The 25458-nt window shown below is 39.2% G+C and overlaps 1 protein-coding gene across 2 annotated transcripts in view; it reads left to right on the top strand.

The window, feature by feature from the left end:
- Positions 1-25458, top strand: part of dmxl1 (Dmx like 1) — a 61479-nt gene that overhangs the window by 22311 nt on the left and 13710 nt on the right. Inside the window, exons 20-41 of one of the 2 annotated variants that reach the window (XM_084945176.1) lie at positions 988-1243; positions 4670-4803; positions 5626-5812; positions 5904-6014; positions 6267-6436; positions 7125-7222; positions 7372-7537; positions 8610-8738; positions 8864-9002; positions 12740-13491; positions 13801-13899; positions 14225-14392; positions 15904-16095; positions 17494-17570; positions 19824-19945; positions 21348-21605; positions 21924-22129; positions 22381-22529; positions 22736-22821; positions 22937-23138; positions 24189-24306; positions 24728-24790. In XM_084945176.1, coding sequence (XP_084801302.1) covers positions 988-1243; positions 4670-4803; positions 5626-5812; positions 5904-6014; positions 6267-6436; positions 7125-7222; positions 7372-7537; positions 8610-8738; positions 8864-9002; positions 12740-13491; positions 13801-13899; positions 14225-14392; positions 15904-16095; positions 17494-17570; positions 19824-19945; positions 21348-21605; positions 21924-22129; positions 22381-22529; positions 22736-22821; positions 22937-23138; positions 24189-24306; positions 24728-24790 — 3882 coding nt within the window. The remainder of the gene's footprint in view (positions 1-987; positions 1244-4669; positions 4804-5625; positions 5813-5903; positions 6015-6266; positions 6437-7124; positions 7223-7371; positions 7538-8609; positions 8739-8863; positions 9003-12739; positions 13492-13800; positions 13900-14224; positions 14393-15903; positions 16096-17493; positions 17571-19823; positions 19946-21347; positions 21606-21923; positions 22130-22380; positions 22530-22735; positions 22822-22936; positions 23139-24188; positions 24307-24727; positions 24791-25458) is intronic. The other variant, XM_084945177.1, reaches the window with a different exon arrangement.

The raw sequence follows: 25458 nt of genomic DNA, 5'->3' as shown, positions 1-25458 counted from the left end.
TTTCAATATCCTGCTCCCCGTCTCTCATTTCCTGTTTTCTTTCTGTCTTCAAGATTACATTCTGTCTATTTCTGCTCTTATAAAATTATGTCATTAATTTCAATTGAGAATTGATTAGCGTATCTTTCTCACTGTCTCTGTTGCTACCCGGGACCTAAAGGATTCCACAGTCCACACTGCACCAGTTCAACATAGTCAGTCACTATAAACTAAACCACAACAGAGTAAACTACCCACTTACTGTCCAGTGTAAACCTTAAATTGTTTTTAATTGTTTATTGTCTTTTCATTTGTAAAAACTCAAAAAGGTTTTAGTGTGTGGAATATCCAGATAACTTGTCATGTACAGATCAAATTTCTCATCCAATATCTCTATTACATCAGAGCCATTGAGTAAGTTACTTAATCAATGGCTCTGTGTGGCATCAGCTAAAAGGACCAGCGAACTGCAGGATATGAAACCTGAGCTCATTTTGTATTAAACTTCCGGTCAAATCTAATTACTCAGTAATTGAAGGACCTTGAATGCCATTTCAGATCCCTCTTTAACCCCTGCGTGAGTACACAGGATGCATTTGTCGATGATGTGTTTGACTAAATTGGATTGAAGTATTAAATAGCTGGCTTCCAGTTACCTGCGTCTTGCTTCAGCTAATGGAGCTTCTGGTGTGGTTTCTTGACATTTCCTGACAGAACTAAGTGCTGAGTAAACTGTATAATCAGTACATGCCAACGTCTGCTATTTGGTATCGCTACAATATGTGTGAAGCACCAAAGAAGCATTATTTATGGGCTGTTTAATATTTTATTAAAAAAAGAACTTTTAATAATAGTTGTCTGATTTCCACAATAGCTTAAGCTGTAGTAAGGTGGACCGATACAGTTAAAAGCCATGAAAATTAACAAAAACTGCTTTTGTTGTGGTTGCTGAACAAAATCTGAAATGTATTGTGATTTATTATGTTGATATTGTTCATCTGTCTTCAGGTTCACCGTGCCAAAGCTATCCTCTCCCATCTCGTGAAATGCATTGCTGGAGAAATCGTAACACTTCAAGACAGTTCCACCAGTCCCGAAAAACGTGTGCGGTCTCGAACCATCAGTGTTGGGGGCAGCACAGCCACGGATCAGAAGATGTTCAGCAAAGCAGAGAACTCGTCCGCTGACTACACAGAGATAAGCTCCATCCCTCCACTGCCCCTTTACGCCCTTCTAGGAGCTGATGACGACACACCAAAACCTGGTGGGTATATACAGCATGTGATTTAAGAATAGTGGTCCCTCACTATAACGCGGTTCACTTTTCGCGGCCTCGCTGTTTCGCGGATTTTTTTCTGTGCAATTTTGCATGCTTTTTTTTTTTTTTTTTTTTTTCACAGCGCGTTGTGTTCTCCGTCCTGATTGGCTGTAGACCATTGTCATTCAGTCTCCTCCATGCCGTGTCTCCTGTACAGTCACATTTACATAAATCTTCGATCGCTAGCAGTGTGACTCTGAAGTGCTGTACTGTTTGTACGTTTTCTCCCCAACAAACACAACAATATCAACTAAACATTTTGTACTGTCAAAGGCACGTGCGGTAGCCTGAAAACAGGGTTTGATCTTTGGTTTCATTCTATAATACTGGACTTAGTTTTCTACGAAGGTTTGAATTTTGAGGGTGTTTTAAACAAGAGAGAAAAGTGTGAAAATGTTCATGCCTGTCTGAGAAAAGTGTATGAAGTGTGTAGTGAGGGGTTTTACAGCCTTAAACATCTATAATAATTGTAAAAAATAAAGCTGGCTACTTCGTGGATTTCACTTATTGGGTTATTTTTAGAACGTAACTCCCGCGATAAATGAGGGACCACTGTACATAAATCCAGTAATGAATTAAATACTGGTAAAATGTTTAGTTTTGGAGTCAAATCCTGCAAAAACATAGAAATAAAGTATTAAATTCATTTCACAAGTTGAAGTGACGTTACTGAAACTCTAATGCAAAAATATGTTAAAGGCAAGATTGAGATGGCTGGGATGTGTGCAGAGCAGGGATAGTGGATATATTAGGCAAATGGATGTTAAATATGGAGCTGCCAGGCAGCAGGAAAAGAGAAGGTTATGGATGTAATGAAGGACGAGAATGTAGAAGGCTGTGTGATAGAAGACGATGCAAGGGACAGGGAGCAACTGAAAGCAGAAGAACAAGAAGACTTGGTGAACAAGAACACTCTGCACCATGGGTACAAAAGCATAAGCCTAGGCTTTTTTGTTTTTCTACTTTTTGCTGCTGTTTTTGCCTTTTTGTTTTCCTTTGTTTACCTGGCACTCTGCAGGTGAAAGCATTTCATGACTAAGACTGAAGCCTTATTCACACAAGTCTAATATTATTATTTGAGACTTGTTGTATAAAGCTCGTTGAGTGCTCAAGTAGAATAGAAAAGTGCTATAAAAGAACCAGTCCATTTACCGTTTACCTTAGGATCTCTATGTAATGATTGCAGAAGTCATCTGTGACCTGATTCAAAGTAAATGTTCCACAGCTACTAACATAACATGCTTCATCAAAGTCCACTAATAATCAGGATGTCACTGATTTCTTTGATATTTTCTATAAACAGCATTATGGATGCTCTGTTGGCAGTTGAATGAAAATAAATGAAAGGTAAAAGGCGAGCTTGAATCCATCAGAATAACAAAAGTCAGAAGCATGACTTGCTTGGCAGCGTTTTGTAAAGAACTTGTTGCCTTTTTTTTTAACATGCTCCGCAGTTATGTGGCAGCTTATTAATATTAATATTAGTGCTGTCAATAGATTAAAAAAATTAACTAATTAATCTCACAATTTTCTCTAATTAATTGCGATTAATTGCAATTACTTGATCAATAGCCTGGCTGCAATTACACTTTTTCAACTTTATATTTAAGCTTGTAACAGACATTTATGCAATATAATGAAGTAAATGGAGAATAAACACAAAGAATGTGTGCTTAAATTCAAAGAGAATTTGAATAGTTTTAGCACAGGTTCTTTTTAAAACTTTTTAAAAACCTACATACTAATAGGTAAGTATACACTAATATATAATATATATATGTTAGTTCTTTCAAACAATTACAATTTTTAATCGGACTCATCACAGGGTTACTGTGGATTAATTTTGATTAATCACAATTAAATATCATTCATTTTTAATCTACGTTAATCACATTTCATTTTGCATGAGCAAACAGACTCAGAAAAAAAAGGGAAAATATACGCATTTAACATGTTTATTGAACATCTTGAACATTCATGTTAACAAAAAACTCTGTAAACATTTATCCACTCTCTCTCTGTCACGCTTGGGGAGGCACTTAAAGTCCTTGAAACGAGGAACCAAAGCTATGTAAAGCAGTGGTCCCCAACCCTTTTTTGCGCCACGGACCGGTTTATGCCCGACAATATTTTCACGGACCGGCCTTTAAGGTGTCGCGGATAAATACAACAAAATAAAACCAGTACCGGTACCGAAAAAAAGAAGATTTATTCATAACACACGTGAAAAGACCAAGGAAAACCAAGATAACGATAAAAAAATAACGCTATAAATCTCTGAAAACCATACATTTCACACCCGAGCCTCAACTCTCGCGGCCCGGTACCAAACGACTCACGGAACGGTACCGTGAGGTAGACTTACTGAGTCCCCGATGCGCCGTGAGTGGTTTGTCGGAAGCTGGATGACGTGTTAGCCAAAGTCCTAGCAGCATCCCCGACTAACATATGCTTCGCGTCAATGTGATATTTTAAGCTGCAAGTGCTTCGGTGAAAAGAAAATTCCTTCTTGCACAATGTGATTGGTTCAGCTGGCCGTTACTACCAGATCAACTGCCCATTTGCGCATGTGCGAAGGTAACTACTTGGACAAACTGCCCGAAATGCGTGGACAGAAATATTTCAGGGATTTTGAGTCATTCTGCACTCCAGATGCATTAATAGCCTTAAATTTTTTTTATCGCATTAATCATGATGACAGCTACGTTAACGCGTTAATTTTGACAGCACTAATTAATATTAATATTAGGTCTCCAGGTGGTATCTAGAGACGTCAGTAAATCTGAGTGAAACACTTACTTCTCATGCCACGTGAATATGCAGCATAAAACGTAGATGTTGGGGGGTATTTTTAAAGGTCATACATAAAGTCCCTTGTTAACACCAATCCCATGTGAATAGGGCTTATTCCTCTGGAGGCAATAACAGCCCTGAACATAAAGCTAGACCAGTGGTGACAGTTTGATAGTGCTGAATTGAAAATAAATGTTTATGACTTTTTCAGAGTATGCCTGCATATTTGTCAGAAATCAAAAATGTTCTGCAGATATGCATTAAAGCAGGTACACAAACAAGAACAAAGAAATGGTATTTACATTGTAAAACCAGTTACTATTATTAACCACCTCGCCTTAAGGTGAAGAAACTGAGAATAACAACTACACTTCTTTCAGATTTTCCCTCATTATCTGTCTGGGGATACATAGTGAAAAGAATGAAAGCAAATGCATGTATTCAGTTTTGGGTTGTTGTTTTTTTAAAGCTCTCTGATATTTTAATCTGCCATCTTCCCAGCAGGAGGATACTTTTCTTCAGGCCTCTTGTGAAATACTTGTCTCGTGTTATTTAACTCTGTCCTACACTTCCTTACAGATAAAGTGGGCAGTGTGAGTGGAGATAGTGGGCATGGTTCCAGCCACACCGATGCTTATGATGAGCTCTTTCACACACCCAACGTGATGGATCTGGACCCCCTGGACAATGATCGAGAGAAAACAGGAAATAAGGTGAGCTCTTTCGGTATTCCATTGTATAGATTACAGAAAGCATTAATCCAAACTGGGACTCTCTCCCTACCATTCAGTGCATGCAAATGACATGACTGTTAATTTTCTAAGAAAACTGATTTTCTGTGCTGTTGTGGAAACTTTGTGACACTGGGTTCATTTAGACATGCAGACTCAGATGTTTTATGCAGAAGCTCAATAATCGACATATTATCACCCAGTCCTGAAAGCACTTGTTTTTTGGCAAGCGGTATTCATATTAATTCTAGAAGTTTGCTTTAGTACAATATAAAAATAACACATTTTTAACTTGTTTATGCTGGCCCATTTATATGCATCTTTGGTGCACACATCCTTGCACCAGGGACACTGCAGTGAGAATAAGACTCTTTCTGAAAGGTCCATCAGCTCATTCCTGCCTGCTGTGTCACATCTGGCTAAAGCTCCTTTTTACGCCAGGAAATGTCCCAGTGCTCCTAACAGGCCCTCTGTTCTTGGTAGCCAAGACATGCATCTCAAAGTTTATTTTAAATTTACTCCTGCCTGAAAAAGCAGGCCAGTCGAATCTTCATGATGGGCCTTATTAATGTATTAAAAATCTACATTATTAACTAATCTCTAGATTTTTGAAAAAAAGGTTACTGCATTTGAAAAAGCTTATATAGTCAGTTTACACATAGAGTATCATGCTTATGTTGTGAAATTGAATCCAGTGATGCTATATTCTGCTTTGTAACATTATTGACCGATTCTGTATTGTCTTTTGTAAATTGGAAATATCAAACGGTGAATTTAACAGGTTGGCACCTTTTCTGTCTCCAGGTTATAGACCTGTCCCAGTACAGTCCTACATACTTCGGTCCAGAACACGCCCAGGTTCTGTCCAGCCATCTCCTCCACTCCAGTTTGCCAGGATTAACTCGTATGGAGCAGATGTCTCTCATGGCACTGGCTGACACCATTGCTTCTACAAGCATAGACCTCAATGACAGCCAGGGCAAGAGCAAAGGTACTGCAAGGAAATGATAACATAAATACAGACTTTTCAGATGGGTAAAAATTTAGTAAATAAGCTCTGTTATCATTCTTTTTACCTCCAGGGGGAGAGACATTGGATGAGTGCGGTCTGAAGTTCTTGCTAGCTGTCAGACTTCACACTTTCCTCTCTACTTCGCTGCCTCCAGCCCACAGAGCACAACTACTGCGGCAAGGTACAGTCTTTTATGTCAAATGTCCTTCAAAAATGATGCGAGGTCTTGATTTTGAGTCTTTTGTGAAGTTCTGCTTTGCTGCTTGTAGTTTTATAGCCCTGTTATCACTGTAATTCCTGAATGGGCAGAAACAAAAGTTATTGACTTTTTTTTTTTTTTTTTTTTTTTTTTTTTTTACTGCGTTCTGTCACAGTAATGTCATCGCCCCTTGTAAAAATAGAGATTTATCATTTCCTTTTCCTCTCTTTGCAGGCTTGTCAACATGTCACTATGCCTGGGGTTTCCACTCTGAAGCTGAGGAAGAGCTCCTGAACATGCTACCTGCAATGCAAAAGGGAGAGCCAACCTGGCCTGAGCTGCGCTCAATGGGTGTTGGCTGGTGGCTTCGCAGCACTAACAAGTTACGCAGATGCATTGAAAAGGTGAGGCGAACAAGTTAGCTGTCGGATCCCAAATGCTAATCCCTGAGCCAGTGCCACTTTTGTAAATTGACTAATTTGAAGTAGAAATTTTCAGACTATAGTTGGTTGTAAATCTGCATATTAAAGAGTTTGCTAATCTTACTAAAGATTTAATGATCAAATAGTTCATGATCTGGTAATTTATGGGATCTACATGGTAATACATATTAGAAACTAGTTTGAAGATCATAAACACAAAATGGGAAACTATTTTTTGGTAATATTTTAATGGCTATTTCCATGAAAAAAAGAACAACGTACAGTGAACGATGTAACATGGTTTTTCGATTGTATTTTGCAGAGTGAACATTAACCAATAAATTGATTCAATTAATTTTTTTATCTAGATTGCCTTTTTTTTTTTTTATTCAAAAAAAAAAAAGCATCCGTATAATTTAAGCGTGCACACTTAACAGCTCTGAAGGATGTCAAATAGTATGTTAGGCCTGTTTGCTTCCTCATGGGTGGTCAGTTTATAAGTGAAATACTCGCAGGTATATGGGGGTACAGTTGTGCTGAGGCTGCTCTAAACTGCAGCATACTGAGTTACTCCCTAAAATGACCCATAAATTTGCAACTTGTTCTGTGGATAATGCTGTGTGGTGTGCGGTGGGAGAGACTGAATGTACTTTTCCTTCTATTTTGTCAGGTTGCCAAGGCTTCTTTTCAGAGAAATAATGATCCTCTGGATGCAGCTATATTTTACCTTGCACTGAAAAAGAAGGCAGTGGTTTGGGGACTGTACAGGTAGATGAAACTGGCATGATTTTGCATATGAAATACACATACAGTTATCACATTTTTTACTAGATTTAACCAAGGCTAACTATGTTAGAATGCTGAAGACCAGTGAATTTAATATTTCTGCTTTCAATCCCTAATCTCATTCTCCCCAGGTCTCAGAAGAATGCTAAAATGACAGAGTTTTTCCACAACAACTTCAGCGAGGACCGGTGGAGAAAAGCAGCATTGAAAAATGCCTTTTCTCTGCTGGGAAAGCAGCGGTTCCAGCATTCTGCAGCCTTCTTCCTTCTAGCCGGCTCCCTTAAGGATGCTGTGGAGGCAAGTGGAAAACAGACATAAAACAGTGTTTCCAAGAACCATCTTTTTTCCCTTCAACACCTCCGACGCATCTCAGCTCACTAAACCTCAGTTAGAAACCTTACTACAGTATGAGTTAAGTCAAGTGCTCCTCCTTTTCATTTGCAAACTGCCTGTAACTTTGTAAGCGTTGGTTTTTTTTTTGTTTTTTTTCCCCTCAACAATAGTCAAGGGCAATGTTTAATGATCTATTCAAAAGCAGAGAAACCACATTGCTCAAAAACAGAGCACACCAGCAGTATTTCTGTGGTGTTCTTTGTATTATTAAAACACCTCAATGCATTTCCACTGTGGTGTCTTTGTCAAAAGCTTTTAGCACAATTCTCTGAAGCATTTTTGATGTTGGCAATTGACTCTTGGGTGTTGCTGTCGCTACTTCTTTTTGGGTGAATTATCAGTTGCATGTTATCTCATTCATAAACCAGCATCTCTGACCCCCTTTTTAGACTCTACTTAATGCCTCATACATTATATTTGGAGAGTGCTGGTTAGTTAATGTGAAAACATGTGTTTGTTGTGAATAGTGGTTTGAAAGCTTGGCGTCAATCAGTGCGAGCCACAGAAATGTCCAGAAAGCTGCTTCTGGTCATCTCGATTGTTTAACCTTTAATTTGTCAAGGTTATTTCTGTTTAGTGAGTCCCTGAAGCAGTGGGTCACATTATTTCATCTGCATGAGTAACTGGAAGCCCTTTAAGCATTTTATGGAAATAAGCACCACTCAGGCAAAGGGCTATCATTGACTTTGCTCAAGTCTGTCTGACTGGGAGGTAGTCTCATTGATATGCACCTCACACCTTCCCAGTTGGGAGCAACCACAACAACTTGAACTAGTCACTCAGTTTTTGCTGTGAGCACAGGCTTTTGTTGTTTGCATTTTTGGCCCTTTCCTTTCCATTTTGACAGGTAAACAACAGTTTCAGATGATCAACACATACCAAGTCATATGTATTATTTATCTGCTCTACCTCACTCAGTCTTGCCAGTAACAGATCCCACTGCTAAAAAATACCTGGCTTCTTTGTCGTCCCCTAGGTGTGTATAGAGAAAATGCAGGACCTCCAGCTAGCGTTGGTGATCTCAAGGTTGTATGAGTTTGAGTTTGAGACGGCATCCACCTACAAAAAGATCCTCCAGAGACATGTTTTAGGACAAGACAAACAGGTGTGCAGACACCAAAAGTTGTTTTTTCAGTTTTAAGTGTATAATTTGAGCAAAATACCAAATGTTTGAATCCATAACATGAAAAAACGCAAGATGAGCCGTTGTAATTAGTTCATGAATTTCAGATTCCGGCACACCAGGACCCATTTCTGCGGAGCATGGCTTACTGGGTCCTGGAGGACTACAGCAAAGCCTTGGATACTCTACTTGAACAAAAAGCTAACATTGCCAGATCTGGGTCTGCTGAGAACCGATATGACACTGGTAGGTCTGCTGTGCTCTTTGTTCTTTAACTAGAAAAATTCCACTAAAAAATATATTTGTAACAATAGATCTGTCTGATTCACATTACTACAATCTTTTTCTTTTTTTAAGCTAATTAAGAAACACAAATTGTATATAAGTATGAGAAGAATCAAGAAAATAGAGCATAGTGAAAATTTAGGTTCATACACATACCATCATTTCTGACCACATTTGTGTTAATAGCTGCCTACAGTGAACTTTTCTAAACGTTTCTCAGATAAATTTAAGTATAATATAGGAATCCAATCCAGTTTTCTGATTTCTATCTTACCACTCAGAACAGTTGTTTCGAGGGCCATTTTATTTATGAATGGAAAAATGTAATTCAGCCAGAATCTGCCTGTCAAAAGATTCCTTTGTAAATTTCTGTTTGATATAGCCTTTGTTGTCAGAATATCAAAGGGCTGTCCAATATAGGTTGTCAGGTAATAACACGAGGTAGACTGGAAGTGCTGCAGATTGTAATACACACTAAGGTCAAGTCCTCATTCACAACCTTGCAACTATTTTTGGTTCATTAAGTGAGCTGAAATTGCACAAGGAACCTTCTGACCACAGAGCTCAATTTATTAAACGAAATTATAACCAGCATGAATTATGAATGGATGAAGAAATGAACTTAAAGTGAACCTCACTTTGACTTAAGGGCCCAACCAGTCCCACATTAAAATGCTGTGACATGTGGTTGGTAAATGATGCTTCTCAGAGCTTAGTATGGTTCTAGCAAAGGTAACACAGCTTATAAAAACTTCAAAACGGTTCTTTAACTCTGTAGACATTTCTGCTGTCAGGTACTCTGACATTTTTATACCTCAATGAAAATGAGTGAACATGATGCTTCACCTCTAATTTAACTGTCAGTTTTTGAGCTTCCATCTACATCAAATCAAATCCAATCAAAATTTATTTATATAGCACATATTAAAACAACAATGTTGACCATAGTGCTTCACAGTCAGTAAAAGCATGAGACAATTAAAACAAACAATAAAACAGAACAACAAACAATAGGTAACAACACAACAAGCTAGAACAGCCAACTAGTTAGAATCAAAAGCCAAAGTAAAAAGATAAGTTTTAAGACGTGATTTAAAAGACTGGATAGACTCGGCAGTACGAATATGAACAGGGAGGTTATTCCAGAGTCTAGGTGTCACGGTTGCAAAGGCCCGGTCACCTCTCGACTTCAGTCGAGACCTAGGTTGTGCTAGGAGGATGTGATTGGACGATCTAAGTGCTCTGCTGGGATTGTATAAGTGGAGTAGTTCAGAAAGATAGCTGAGCGCTAAATTATTCAGAATTTTAAAAGTGAACAAAAGAATTTTAAAATCTATGCGATATTTAACAGGGAGCCAATGTAATTTGGCTAAAATTGGAGTTATGCGTTCATAGATTCTTGTACCTGTTAAAAGACGCGCAGCTGTATTTTGAATTAACTGAAGCCGGTAAAGAGAAGAGTGTTGGAGGTCCGAGTAGAGGGAGTTACAGTAGTCCAATCTGGATGTGATAAATGCGTGGATAAGCTTTTCAAGGTCCTTTAAAGGAAGGAACGGCTTTGCTTTAGATATCTGACGCAATTGGGAAAAGCTGTTTTTTACCACAGTGGAGACCTGTTTCTCAAGTTTAAAAGAGCCATACAGAAACACTCCAAGGTTTCTTACAGTGAGCGAGAGATTGCTAGCGAGAGGGCCTAGGGCATCAGCTAACTGGTCTAGCGGAGTGTGACTACCAAAGACTATGATTTCGGTCTTATTCTCGTTCAATGTAAGAAAATTATGCGATAACCAAATTTTAACTTCATGCAAACAGTTGAACGGAGGTTGCAAAGAAGCAGACACATCGTATTTCAAAGGTGAATAAATCTGGATATCATCAGCATAACAGTGAAAGGAAATGTTGTATTTTCTAAAAATGAATCCCAACGGCAACATGTACAAAGAGAAAAGAGCAGGACCGAGCACAGACCCTTGAGGCACACCACAATAAATAGGGGCAGAAGCCGAGGAGTGTTGCCCCATAGCAACAGAGAACGACCTCTCTGAGAGGTAGGATTTAAACCAAGTTAAAACCGTACCTTTGAGACCAACAACATGTTCCAATCTTGATAGAAGAATGTTGTGGTTAACCGTGTCAAAAGCCAGAGTCAACGGTTAAAAGAAGATCATTAAAAACTCTAAGTAAGGCTGTCTCTGTGCTGTGGCGAGGTTTAAAACCAGACTGAAACTTTTCATTAATACCATTTGCATCTAAAAAGGCCTGAAGTTGTTTTAGAACTACCTTTTCCAATATTTTGGAAATAAAAGGGAGTTTGGAGATCGGCCTGTAGTTAGTGAGACCATTAGGGTCAAGATTTTTCTTTTTCATAATAGGTTGCACAACAGCATGCTTAAAGACAGACGGTACACAACCTGATGACAATGATGCATTCAGCAGAAATAAGATACAAGGACCAATAACATGTAAAGCTTCCTTAAAGAAACGAGAAGGAAGAATATCATGTGGGGAACCAGAGATTTTGAGATGATCAATTATATCTTTTAAAGCAGAATAAGACACTGGCTCAAACTGTTGAAAGACAGTCAAGCATTCAGAGGCTGGAACTGGGTCTAAAACTGATGATGAATGAGATGGATGAGAAGCCCTTAGAGCTGAGATTTTTTCAGAGAAATACTTTTAAGAATTTATCACAAAGAGCAGGGGAAGCATCCCTATAAGTGGTAGTGCAAGGGTTTATCACAGAGTTAAAAGTATTAAAAAGGGCTCGGGGGTTGTGGCTATTAGTCATAATAATGCTAGATAAAAAGGCAGATTTGGCAGCTTTAACAGACTTTTGATACTTAGATAAACAATTATGGAGGATGTCCAGAGAGACGTGGAGTTTGTCTTTCCTCCATTTTCTTTCAGCACCACGACATTCATGCCTAAGTAGTATCATTTAGCCAGGGTTGTGAGGATTTGGCACGTTTAATCCTCAGAGGTGCCACAGAGTTAAGAATGTCAGCGCATGTAGTATAAAAGAGGTTAGCAAGCTCATCCGCTGATAAAACCCCATTACAGTTAGCATCACAGAGGGGAGAGTCAAGGAAAGCATCAGTGAAGTGAGCGATTGACTGGGAGTTAATCGTGCGCGTTTGCCGCTCAGGACCGTCACTGTTCAAATCCACATCGCTACAGTATTAAACAAAACCGGGAAGTGATCAGAAATCCCAGAGTCCTTTATGTCCGTGATGCAGATATCCAGACCATAAGATAGATGGTAAGTGGCGGAGGTAATCAGGAAAGTCCTTCGAAAGCGGAGGAGGATTCTCAGATCTCCATTTAAAATCTTGCGTCTGGTAGTCCAAAGGCCGGAGATTCAAAAGAGTTTGGCGATCATAGGCAAGTAACGTGGAGACATCAGGGCAGCACATAGAGAGAAGGACGACAAACAACAGCGGAGGAGACGGCTTGGCGTGAACACTGGTGCCATCTTGTATTTGCATTCGAGTGACAAGATAAGGTAGTTTTGTCAGTCATTAGTTCTCTCATAAGTGCATACCTGAAGTTGTCTGAAGCTTTGGCAGTGATTCAGTTAGGTCAGGTATAGTTTTATTTTGTTTTCCTCTAATATCACAGCTTGTCTTTGCAGGTATTGTTGCTAGTACTCGCCAAAGAAATGGATGAAACCGTTTTGTCTAACTTTCTGTCTGTGGCAGGTACCTCTTCTGTGTCGGCATGTAACCCTGAGGTTTTCAACTTTTACACCTACCTGCGTACTCACCCACTCCTCCTTCGCCGGCATTTTAGCTCATCAAACAAGGCAAAAGTTGGTCTGACTGCTGAGGTTCGCAGCGCTGACTCCATCAGCCTGGATGAGAGAAGACTGTTTTTCACAGCTGCATATGCACATTTGCATGCAGGGTGCCCTATGCTTGCACTCGAAGTCCTCTCCAAGATGCCCAAAGTCCGCAAGCATTCTAGACCCCAGGATGTTACAGGCAACACTGCTGAGCTCAGTGTTGGGAGCAGGAACGGACAAGCATCGGACCCGGATTGGTCTCAGTCAGCTCTGAATGGCTACGAGTCAGATGGCAACAGCTTATCAAACAGCCGGTCGGATTCAGTGTTAAGTTTCGATTGGAGCCAGCCGTCAGTGGTAGTTCCAGATGAGCCCCTAGAGCTGAAATGGGATAGCGACAAAGATGATGAAGAAAATGATGAGGATGAAGAAGAAACTAAAAATGGCAAGAGTGGCAGCGGTAGTGTGTTCCACGAACCAGTATCTCTGGTTGAGGAGAGCGAGGACAGCAATGATTACATTGAACCGTCTGATGACATCCTGGTGACTCAACTGAAATTTGCAGCGTGCTTGAAGATTATGACCAATGAGCTCCGGACACTGTCAACAGGGTACGAACTGGATGGAGGAAAGCTACGTTACCAGCTCTGCCTGTGGTTAGAAAGAGAGGTACTGACATACACATATTTAAACATCTTTGCAAACTTTGAGGTCAAATTTCATTTTTCTTTCTTTTTTTTTTAAATGTATTTATTCATTCATTTGTGTTATATAACAAGTCTTTCTGCAGACTTGAAGCCACGCAATAAAACTTTTGTAATTTACATAATGCCCACACATCTCCTTCTTGCCTTTATGATTATTGAGAATCTTGTCTGTGTGCATATAAATGTTACATTTCATGGATGAGGAGCGCCTTGTTGATTAATTGATTTTTAAGATCAGATTCTGTTTTGTTTTTGTTTCTTTTCCCCTCAGGTGGGGGCTCTCCAGCATTGCTGCAGCTATAAGCGTTGCCTGCCAGAGCTGTCGGTCCAGGGTGATGTCCCTGTTTCTGGGTTAGTGGAGGAGGAGCAGGTGGGTGTTGATAGCTGGCTGCTTGCTATATTAAAATTAAAACAGCAACGGTGTCTAATGACGTACTTTGAAGAAATATTATCTCTGTTTGTCAGACATGCATACCCAATTATATATACTTACCCTTGCACAATGCACCTACTGTGTGTTTACAAATTACTTTAGAAAACCCACTACTTTTTTTTCTCCATTCTTGATAGACCAGGTTAATATATACCATTTCAAAGCATGCTGCTTTTTGTTTGTGCCCTACCCAGGTGGGTGGATTTACAGAAAGCCTGAATGAATGTCTATAAAACTAATGAAGTCTGAATGTTTTTGTCAGCCTGGGAGCCCCCGTGGTGACAGCCACAGGAGCAGGAGACACTGGCTGCAGAGTAACCAGCCCTTACTGAGGATGTTTCTGAGTTACTGCAGCTTGCACGGCTCACACGGAGGAGGTCTGGCCTCTGTACGCATGGAGCTCATACTGCTGCTTCAAGAATCTCACCAGGTAATTAAAATGGCAACTTTTCTTTTCAGTGGGAGCTGTTTTGTCAGTGAATGAATGAACAATAGTAATATTGTTTTTTTTGGGGGGGGGGGAATTTGATATGAAATGATTAGTCGATTACAACATAATTATAATTCAGGTGATTCAGAGGAAGATTTTCTCATGCTTTTCTCTTTGATTTTGCGTTTATCAGCGTGTTTAGAATTAAACATGAAACAGTTTTTTGCTCATTGATTGCTAGTGTTGGTCTTCATGGATTTGTGACAAAAGTGACAAAAGTGATGCGTATAGCTTTAAAGTTTTCTAACACTGCCATGTTTCTTAGTTTGTAGTTTTGGTTTGGTTTTTCAAAGGGGCTTCTTGCAGTAATTTATAGTTTTATTAATTGAGTCTTAAGCAGCAAGTCAAGAATAATTAATTATGACAGTGCTCTCTATATGGCCACTCTGTTGTCTTACAATACTTGAATACTGCGTCATATTTAAAGCAGGTCTTTTTCACTACAGACAGTAAAGTATTCTGGGCAGTATAATCCGCCCAGAGTTTCCACTTAATTTAACTGAAGCATATTCTCTTTGAAGGGAATGATACTGGGCAGATGAGTCAAAGAGTACACATGATAGACGGAACATGAAGCCATCTGAATAGCTTGTGTTAGCACACACCACCACACGCATGCACAGACCTCGTTGTTGTGCCCAGGCAACTCTCTGCACACTGCCAGCAATAGGCTGACAGGCTGAACTGATTCCTGGAGCTCCTAAGGGAGGGTCGTGCCTCAGGCTGGCGATTAGAGAGTCAAATTTTAGGAGGTAAACAATTCAATGAGCCAACATGGGAACAGTGCTCTTAAATGTTAGCACAAGCGATGGGCACTGGAAGTCCTTTCTATTTTGATTTGAGGTAAAATTGGGTTATTTTGTACCAGCTCTGCTCCCATGGTTGTCAAATTTAAACTTTGCTGTCAAGGAAATTTTTGCATTTTTGCTTTTGGCTTGACTTCAGTCAGGGTGCAGAGCCTCTGTTAAGATGGTGACAGCTGAATGTGATTCATCAAGAGTGACGAACATAAGTCTGTGGTATTCTTACACACAGTCATATTCAGGAATTTGGTAGATACATAAAGAACCAGACACCCCTCCAGTGCCAAAGCTTTCTTTTTTTGCTCATTAACTGTCATTCACACAAAATGTATGTAGAAATTATGTATGACATTTACACGAGTTGGCTCATCTTGTCATTATAGCTACAGAAAAGGCTGTGCTGTCAAAGGTTCAAAGCAGCTCCCCTCTGTTCCTTGTTCTTTTAGTGAGGTATCTTTCTTTCTTCATCCTAGAGAAAGACATAAGAAAGTAGAATCCATCTACATTTTCTTAGTTTGCTAAGTTTACTGTTGTGTAACCTTAGTTTGTGTCCTTGTGTATAGGTGTGGGGGTTTGTATTTACTATGATAGACATCTACAGATATACCATAATGATTGGACACACTCATCTCTGACATTTGTACCCAGGATGATTTCATCCAATCTGTGGTGACGGTGACTTCACAGCCCACCTCCATCCCTCTTTTGATGGCTTGTACAACCAATGTAAAGACAGTGGTGGCCAATCCACTTGTCTATTTGACCAACCTGACTCACGACATCCTGCAAACCATCAGTGCACTTGATTCTCCTCCACATCCAGATGTTGTTGCCAACGAGGTGAGACAATTAATTTCTTCCTTATCCAGATAATTAAGAGTTGATTTTGTTGTGTTATGTCTGTAGTTTTATATACTGCATACTGTTGTGGACATATGCTTTTTATTTGGATTATGTGTGTGCCAAACCGTTGAAAGATGGAGAGACGTTGCATTCAAATAATATTAAAAACTGTAGTGAGCTGTTTGTGTTTTTGCACCAACATATGTGCACAGTAGCTGTGTAGTTTTCTTGGTATCCATGAAGTTTATTAGTAAGGCTGCACCAAATCCTGTGAAAACCTCTATACGACACTCGTCTCTCTCACATTGCTTCTGTTTCTTTGGGGTTTATGGTCATTTGTTGATACATAGCTCTCTTAAGGTCCCTCCACAGCATTTCAGGCAGCCTGGTCAGTCTAGACTAGACTGGGCCAAAGCAACACCTTGATTCTTTTCTTTTTCTGCTGTGTTAGGGCTCACTGTTCTGACATGGTCCAGTATGGATTTAAGCTTAAGCTGTCCGACAGATGCACAGTAGAAAAATATGGTATTTAAAAGAGTTCATGGTAGACTAAATGACTGAGAGGTGATCCTGTAGCTGCAAAATAAGCTAAGCTCACCTCCTATCCACTGTCATACGTACCACCTGGTATGAGGTGCTTGTTTTTTTTTGGGGGGGGGGTGCTTTTCCAAACATGTTGCCATGCATTATGCTAGACATCTCCACTTTTAGTCTCATCTGTCTAATGGACATTGTTGCAGAAGTCTTGTGGTTTGTTTAGATGTAATTTTGCAAACCTGAGCCATAGAGGTGCTCACACTTGCTAATGATCAAGTGTTGCACCTGTCTGCTATTTGCCCTCTCAGTTCCTCTAAATGTACATAGTTTTTCAGAGAACCGCAGTCTTGTGAAATCTTGTATATTGATCTTTTATATACAGTATATGAGACTGTAAATAAACCTATAAATGTCAGGAGACTTTGCGATACAGAACATAAGAATAACCTGAGGTAGTAAGGCAAATGTTAGGCAGTTTTAATCAGAATAGATGTTAATAGATGCAGTTCATCTCTGTGTGTGCGTGTGTGCGTGTGAGTCTCTCCATGACTGCTAATTGCTGCCTTATCATTAAACTTGTTTCTAGAGAGATTTTGGTTAATTTTGCAATATTTTGAGTCAACATATATTTGCTATGCTGCATATAGCAGGCTGTTTGCACATGAAGCATTTGTGTTTGGGAAATGAAAAGGAATGTGTTTTTGTATTCAACAGATGAATGTGTCAGTCACTTGTCTTTTAGCTGTTATTTGCTCTTGATCAGATTTCTGGGAACTTTAAGTGTAGGTTAATTATTGAACTCTCATGCTAATTAATGTTTTATTTTGTTGTTGTTTTTTTCATTGCTTCTTATTTCAGATCTATGTGATGCACACACTGGCAGCCTCCTTGTCTGCCTGTATATATCAGTGTTTGTGTGATGGACACACATACAGGTGAGTGTTGCAAGAACTTTATTTGCTCTTGAGCATTTGCTAAATACACCCACTTTACTATACTTTTTAGACATTTAATCCCTAACCTGTCATGTTACAGACACTGTTCATCAAGGCATCATGAGTACATGAGTAGCTTTATACTAAACTGAAATCCACCAGGGCAATTTGGAAAAACTCTTACATAACCTGACCCAAAAGGGTTGGAGCTCATTGTGGGTATCCACTGGGCTGCATCTCTGAGCAAAAGTCTTGAATTCTTTATGTATTCAAGCAAAGCTAATAACAAATTTCTGTTCATTTTCCATCACATTCACATTGAATATTAAAACAAATTATTAATCTGTCATAACTACTCTTATTATATGCCTCTGGTGATTCAATTAAAGCCAAAATGCTGCCAATAATAATGCACATTGGTGTCCTCTGGTTCACCCTGTATATGTGTTAGTGTTTTTAGGCTTATTGGAGCAGAATAATAAGAAATAATGGGGACAGGACCTGACTGCTGGTAACCAAGCATACTTTATAATGGGAGCATAATGCAGTTATACAGCCAAACACTATACATGAAATAGCAATGTAGAAAATGCTGTTCAAGATCATCTAAGCATATTCTTTGTTTCAGATTTGCACTTTTTTTGGGGGGGGTGAAATAAAGATGTGTTGGACGTTCACCACACAGAAGTATGACAGTTACTTGTCTGTTTTGATCACGTTGAGAATTAATTATAAAAGCTGCAGGGCTGCTGTTTGTTATTCTTATTGTAAATACTTAATTAGATTTTTGGTTTTGACAGATGGGAGGAACATTGTTTATTTAAGACTCTTATCTACCATAACTCCCAATCACTCTGACAACAACCCAGGAGGATTTAAGCTTAGAATGGATGAGTGTGTTTTTATTTATTAAATTTTTTTAATGACCCATTTGGCTTACAGCCCTGTTGCTATGTGAGTTCCTTTTTTTTCCTTTTTTTTTTTAATAATGTAGCAAATTTTATTAACTAGTGCTTCACCAGACTGGGACCTGGGTCACAGTGCCGTGACTGCAGAGAGACTTGCTCGTGTGTCATGTATCAGAAAAGATGAAGATTCATTTTTAAACTGAGAGCAAACTTTCATTATTCTTTCAGAGCAAGCTGTCTGACCTCACTATTTCAAAGTTAACACGTCTCTAAGTGATGTGATTAAATGAGCACATGGTTTGGCATCTTTTTCACTAAATACTTTAAACGTGTATACACACACACACACACACACACACACACACACACACACACACACACACACACACACACACACACAGCCATCTATCCCATGCTGTTCTGAGTTAAATAGTGTAACTAAATTTGCAAGGCAATTTCTAATTTAACACTATCTTTGTTATGGTAATTATAATATAAAAATCTCCCGTTGTGTCGCTGCAGAGGATTGATGAAGTGCTTTTTCCTCTTGAGCATCTGAGCAAGTGTGTGAATTTTTCAAAAGGTATTTTGAGGATGTAGGTTGCGGGGGTTGAGTGTTGCAAGGTTGACAGGGTTTTAATTCTTTTCCTTCCTACCAGTGATTTTGTTATCTTCAGTCTAATTTGGTTAGGAAATCAGCCAAGAGCTGTATCAAAATGAAGCCTAAACATACGTGAGGTTACAATACCTGCACAGTTGCAGCGTGTGTGGCTTTAGGAATAAAGTTTGTTGTGAAAAAATGTCTTCAGAGTTGTGACTTGCCGCTCCTTTTGAATGACGTTCCCTTTGACTTTTGAATTCTGTTTGAAGTGGAGGCAATTGGGTTTTTTTGTAGGAGCTTAAAGGGGGACTTATTGGATGTTACAAACTTAATAGACTCCCTGGTGACTTGAGCATTCCATATTCTCTATAAAGATTTCCTCTCTAACCGTCCAAGGATTTTTGTATGTTCGAAAGCCACTTGATGTGAGAACTCGGGCACTGATGTTTTCTTTATTACGTAGCGTTTCTTCTCTATCACCAAACAGCATATATAGGCAGCTAACCTGAGATGCAGCCCATTAGTATTTCATGTCCTGACAGAACAGAGCTCAAAAGTGGTGTCTCTTAGAAACAACATCCTAGAATTGGGAACAAAGTAAAACATTTTTAGCATTATATATTTACACCACTTACCCCTTCCTTTCCTCACTTTTCTGTACAGCTTTTCATGTTTAATATAAATGTTTGGCTTCGCAACCTCATACTTTGCGGGGTCGATTTCTTGTTTCTGTTTCTCCCACAGCCACGTGAACCATTTCACTGGGACTGTGTACCAGAGTGTTTTGCTGTCTCAGAAGCAGCCTCTCAAAACTATAAGCATGGATGAGTCTGTTCAGCCCAACACTTCTCCTGCACAGTGGCCAGGTAAATCAATCAAAACAAACTTTTCACACCGAAGCATATTTTGGTTGTTTTCAGCAAACCAGAACAACACACTTAAGTCTTTACCAGCTCACCCTTCCTGTTTGTGACACGCTGCAATAAACCCTTTGAGTTTTTTGCAGTTGTAACTTATTCAGATCTTGTTATCGGTATGCTGTTTTATTTCTGCGTCCCACCAACATGTCATATGTTACACACATGGTTATGTTTTAATGCTTTTGTCTGAATAATTTACTTTAGCTACCTGCGCCACAGGTAGAAAGTACAGATTAGTTCATCTGATTAGATTTTCAAGTACTTTCCTGCATTAATTTGCTTTTAAATAAGGAAAGACTGAGATTTTTTTAATTAATTAACTTATTTCGATAATGAAACTGCTTTTAAGCTACAAATCTGTGCAAATTAATTAGCTAATGGACTAAGAACACCGACTGTGAGCCTGAAGACTCAAGAACAAATCATTGCATAAATGTCTTAATATCACGGGTCTTCCATACATAGGGGATTTGATGGGATTGTGGTGTTTCCTACTGCACAAGTTTCTAAATTAATAAGATAAAAACTTTTTCTAAACTTCTCTATGGACTCTTAATTATGAACACTATTAATAATGTGACCATGCATGGCACACAACATAAATATTGCCTTATGTCTTCTCATGATATTCATATAAGACATAAGGCAGGAGCTGTTCAGCCATCAAAACCCATGCCATGAAGCTCCCAGCTCCCAGTTTTTGTTCTGATGTTAATGGAGGAGGAAATTTGGAACCAGCAGAGCGTTGGCAACTTTCACACATAATGCACCTCAGCACTCAGCAGCCTCACTCTGTAGCTTTACATGGTCTGCACTGGCAGAGTTGCTGTGGTTCCTAAACGCTTCCACTTTGCAGTCAGACAACTTTCTGTTGATTGTGAAATATTTAGGACGGCAAGAAATTTCATGGACTTGTTGCAACAGTGGCATCCTGTTACAGTACCACGCTCAAATTCCCTGAGCTCTTTCGAAAGACCCTTTTTCCTTTTCTTTCCTTCTTTTTTTTAACAAATGCATGGCTTGATTTATTACACCTGTCCCAGTGAGACTAAAAACTAAAGTCAAAGATTAAGAGGTGTGGCCTAATACATTTGTCCATGTACTGTATATGATGTCACCAGACTCATTTAAAACTTTAAATGTATTACTTACTTTTTAGTATACTTCTATTTTCCATAAAATGTTTCTTAAAATACAAAAAAGAATGCTGTCTGTGGGGCTCAATATTTTACTCAGCAATTAGCAAATGTAGTTTTTTAGTCTATATTCAGATTCTGCTGTCTAAATATCTTTTTTTCTTTTTTCTCTGTTTTCCCCCCCGCTGTACTTTACTCGTTCCTCTCACCAGGTATCGCCTCTCTGATTCGTCTGTTGAGCTCAGCAGGTGAGGAAAGCCAGCCAGGCTTAGCTGTGCTGCTGTGTGAGATCCTGACTGCTGTCTTCCTCAGTCTGTTTGTTCACGGCATGGCCACTCACTCCTGCAACGAGCTGTTTCGCATCATGGCACACCCACTCAACAGCAAGCTTTGGGTGACAGTGTTTGGAGGAGGCGCTCGAATCCCTGTCATCGAAAAACTCAGCAGTCCAACAAGGACACCCCCACCAGGTGATTCATTTGGAGGATCTAGTTTCCTTTGTGACACTGGTGTGTTCTTCTGAAGGTGACCTTGTAACTATAAACCACTTTACTCCTGTTAAATTAATTGGACTGTTAGCGTAGTGAAATCCACCAACTTATTTGTGTGGGTTTGCCTTAGTGCTTGCTACTCTGTTTGGTAGACCTGATATAAAGTTACTGTAAATATTTGGAAAAAATCTAGGCGCTTTTTTTTTTTTTTTTTGTATATGAGCACAATCAGATGCGTTTTAATGGCAGCTTGAAAGGGTGATTTAACACACTCTTAACTTTCTCTCAACACTCCAGCCTCACCAAGTGGCACAGACAGGAAGTCCAAACGATTCAGGCTTCTCTCATCACGTAGCGGATCCAAGGAAGAGTCTGGGATAGAGAGGGAGGGACCATTGAGTCCAAAGCACCATGTCCCTGTTGTGGAACAGGAAGCTCCCTCTATCTTTAAAGAACAGTTCGTCCCTCCAGAGCTCAGCATTTGGGATTACTTCATCGCAAAGGTAATCCAAATATTAGTAACAGTGGTTAAGAAGTGGTTTTAAAACATAAGCCTGCATATCTGCTCTTATGTCTGTTGGGATATTGTTGCATCTTCAGCCTGTATAATGATAAAATGACTTTTTAATATAACTTTAATTTAACATCCTCTATAATACATTTAATTTTGTAAGTTGTCTCTTCTTTCCTTATATGGTTTTGTTGTTGATCTAAACAATTTTGTTTGTCTGTCTTCTATTTTCTTGCATTCAAGCCTTCGCTACCACCGTCAGAAAACAGAGTTGATTATGACTCCGAGGCGAGCCAGGGCAGCGAAGATGAAGACGACGACGACGATGAATATGATGATGTGTTTGATCCCAACTCACCGCAAAGGGAGCATTCAAACCACAATTCGTACAGGTATTGACACAGCACTGAGTGCATATTTCTCCAGTCAGTGACTCATTTTTGAGCTGCCAAGATTTAACCTGAAGCTCTTTACAGCTGCTTGTCTTTTATTTATTTGTGCTGCCTCTAAATATTTCTCCACTCTTATCTGAATAAACCTAAATGTAATTTTTTAAAGACTCTATTTCGGTTCTAAACTGGTTTCTTCTCCTTTTAAGTTGGTGTTTGATGCGGCTGGCCATGGTTCAGCTGGTCTTGGCCAATCTCAAGTCCTTCTACCTTACGGCAGGATATGATTTGTTAGGTAAACACTAAAATATACGCCAGCCCCTCGGATGTACATCCAGCATGTAAAGAAGCACTGTCCTATTTCTTACTGCTTGTCTCAGCTAGTCTTATTGTCTTCTTTTTAACCACAGACCTGCCTGTGGCCTCTCCTTTGTGTCATGCTGTGCTGAAGACGCTGCAGCGGTGGGAGCAGGTGCTGCAGAAAAGGCTGGAGATCTTCGGGGGCCCCCCTTCCAAGTATATCTCCACCCACCTCCATGATGAAATTGCCACACCTGGCCCCGCCCTCCTCAGGCACAAAGCCCTATTTGAAGCATCAAATACCCCTTTCAGGTATTGAATCAGATTTTTTTGTCTTGTGGTTTGTTTATTTATTCATTTTTTTCTCTTGTGTATCCACAGAGGTCCTCAGTCAATGCTTTGCATTTTCCCCATGTTTATTTCCACAAACCTGTTTATGTCAGTACTTCTTCATATATTTGTTATTTATTTTGGCATGTAAGTGAGGTGGCAGTGATTCAGTTTGTGGCCTGGGGTAAAGTTTTCATCTACAGCAAAGTAAACACATCAGCAAAAAAAAAAACAGTATTCCCTGCTTGTGCATGCAGCTTAAGAGGAAAGTGCCCAACTGTCCCTGCATTGTTTACATACAAATTCAGGCTATGAATCACAATGAACAGCAAGTACACCTCTGTGTACTGCTGATGTATACTGCTAATTAAAACACTGTCTTTAACAGCGTCCACATGAGTGGAGAAAATTCCGATTGGCAGTTCTAATAAATTCATTTGCAGAGTTCTTAGTGGACTCATGACTTACACAATTTGCATACTGATGGAGAAAATAAAGAAATACATCAGTTAATTTGGTTTGGGAAAAATGCTAAATGAAAATTTGTATTAAAGGTATTATTAATAATAATTAAAAGTGAAAGTAAAACAAAAGAAAGGAAACGGCTAACCTAATAATCCATAAATAAATAAATGTGGGTAATTAATGGATCCAAGTCATCCTCCCTGCCACTTAGTGGACATCCAGCTGCAACACTTTTGCTAACATCTGTTTCAGAACAGCAGACACAAGGATAAAGACATATTAATTACTGTCTGTTTTTTACTTTTTTCCTGTTTAACTGGCTACTGTAAGATAGTAAAATCCCAATTTTTGTGATAACTCAAATATCTCTTATCTTTAATAAATTGTGGAGTAAATAGAAAAATATTCAGTAAATTCAAACAGAAATCAGTTTTTCTCACTTTTTTAGACCACCATTTTATCCATGTGCAGACTGACCCCGTTGGATACCACAGTAACATAGTCCATGGATTTACTGTTCTTTGAACAACATCATTCGTGCTTTGTGATGTTAAATGTTCCTTTCAGGTCCAGCCACCACTCGGCGCTGCCAGTCAAACGTTTATGGCACTTTTTGGTGAAGCAGGAAGAAGTGCAGGAGACCTTTATCAGAAATATCTTCACCAAGAAACCGGGCACACATCAGGTATTTACATCATATCCCCCTGCTGCATGATTGCATTGCTGGCACATTGTAATCATAGTCACTGAATAACACATTAACTATTTTGATATGATAACAAAATGCATCATTCCCAAGCTAAACTGCATTATTGTTGCTTTAACATCCTTGTTATACTGTTTTTGTTTTGCATGCCAGCCTTTTTTTTTTCTTATTATTACTGCCTCCAGTTGCATTATTTTCATTCAAATAATTCCACCTTTTTTGATTAACAGCACAATAATTAAGTCTCTGTATGTGTTTGCATGGCTTGCCACTGGTGGTGGTTGCACTTGTGTGTGTGTGTGTGTGTGTGTGTGTGTGTGTGTGTGTGTGTGTGTGTGTGTGTGTGTGTGTGTGTGTGTGTGTGTGTGTCCACCCTGTGCTGCTTCCCCTGTCATTAAAGTCGGTTGAGGACCAGACTGACAATATGAAATGTTCAGGGATGGACGAGACAGGAAACAATCAGGTACTGCTTCTGATGAATTTTTGCTCATGATGCTGCAGTGGGATGGGTTGCTGATCAAACCTCAGTATCTGTTGCAATATTTAACCAACTGAAAAATCAAAAACTGTTGATTTTTTTGATCAAGAACTACATTCAGCAAAAGCTTGAATGTAGTTCTTGATGCCTAAGATTGGTACATACGTCGACAGTGATGGATACTGAAAGACTGCGGGTGATCAAATGCCTTGCAAGTATAGCATGCTTGCAAGAAATGTAACATTCATGTCAGATGTTGTGTACATTTTTACAAGTTTGACAAGTCGGCTTCAAAAAAATCCTCCCACATTTATTTGCTCTTTTTTTGTTTTGTTTTTAGGTTGGTTTTTTTGTGTGTGTTTTTTTTAATAAATAAGTGAAAATCACTGTCGCTTCAAGGCTGTTTAATTGGTCACAGAGTTTTATAGTTTATAAGGGACTTAAATATGAGTTTTACATATTGTCCCTATGACACAACTGCAAACATAAAGCTTTGAAGCCTGCAGTACCTTGCCTTTTTGTTTTTCTTGTAGCATGTTTATTCAGACGTGCATAACAAAGTAGTATGTCTGAGTTGACAAGACCCCTCTTTATGCTTCAGTCACGCTAAGGAAAAACGGTTGTTGGCGATCGGGTGCAGAGAACTTGCAGTC

This window comes from Perissodus microlepis, chromosome 12 (assembly GCF_051167445.1).
Source record: "Perissodus microlepis isolate ML-2025 ecotype Zambia chromosome 12, ASM5116744v1, whole genome shotgun sequence".
NCBI classification, from domain to species: Eukaryota; Metazoa; Chordata; class Actinopteri; order Cichliformes; family Cichlidae; genus Perissodus; species Perissodus microlepis.
This window is presented reverse-complemented; position numbering and strand designations above follow the sequence as displayed.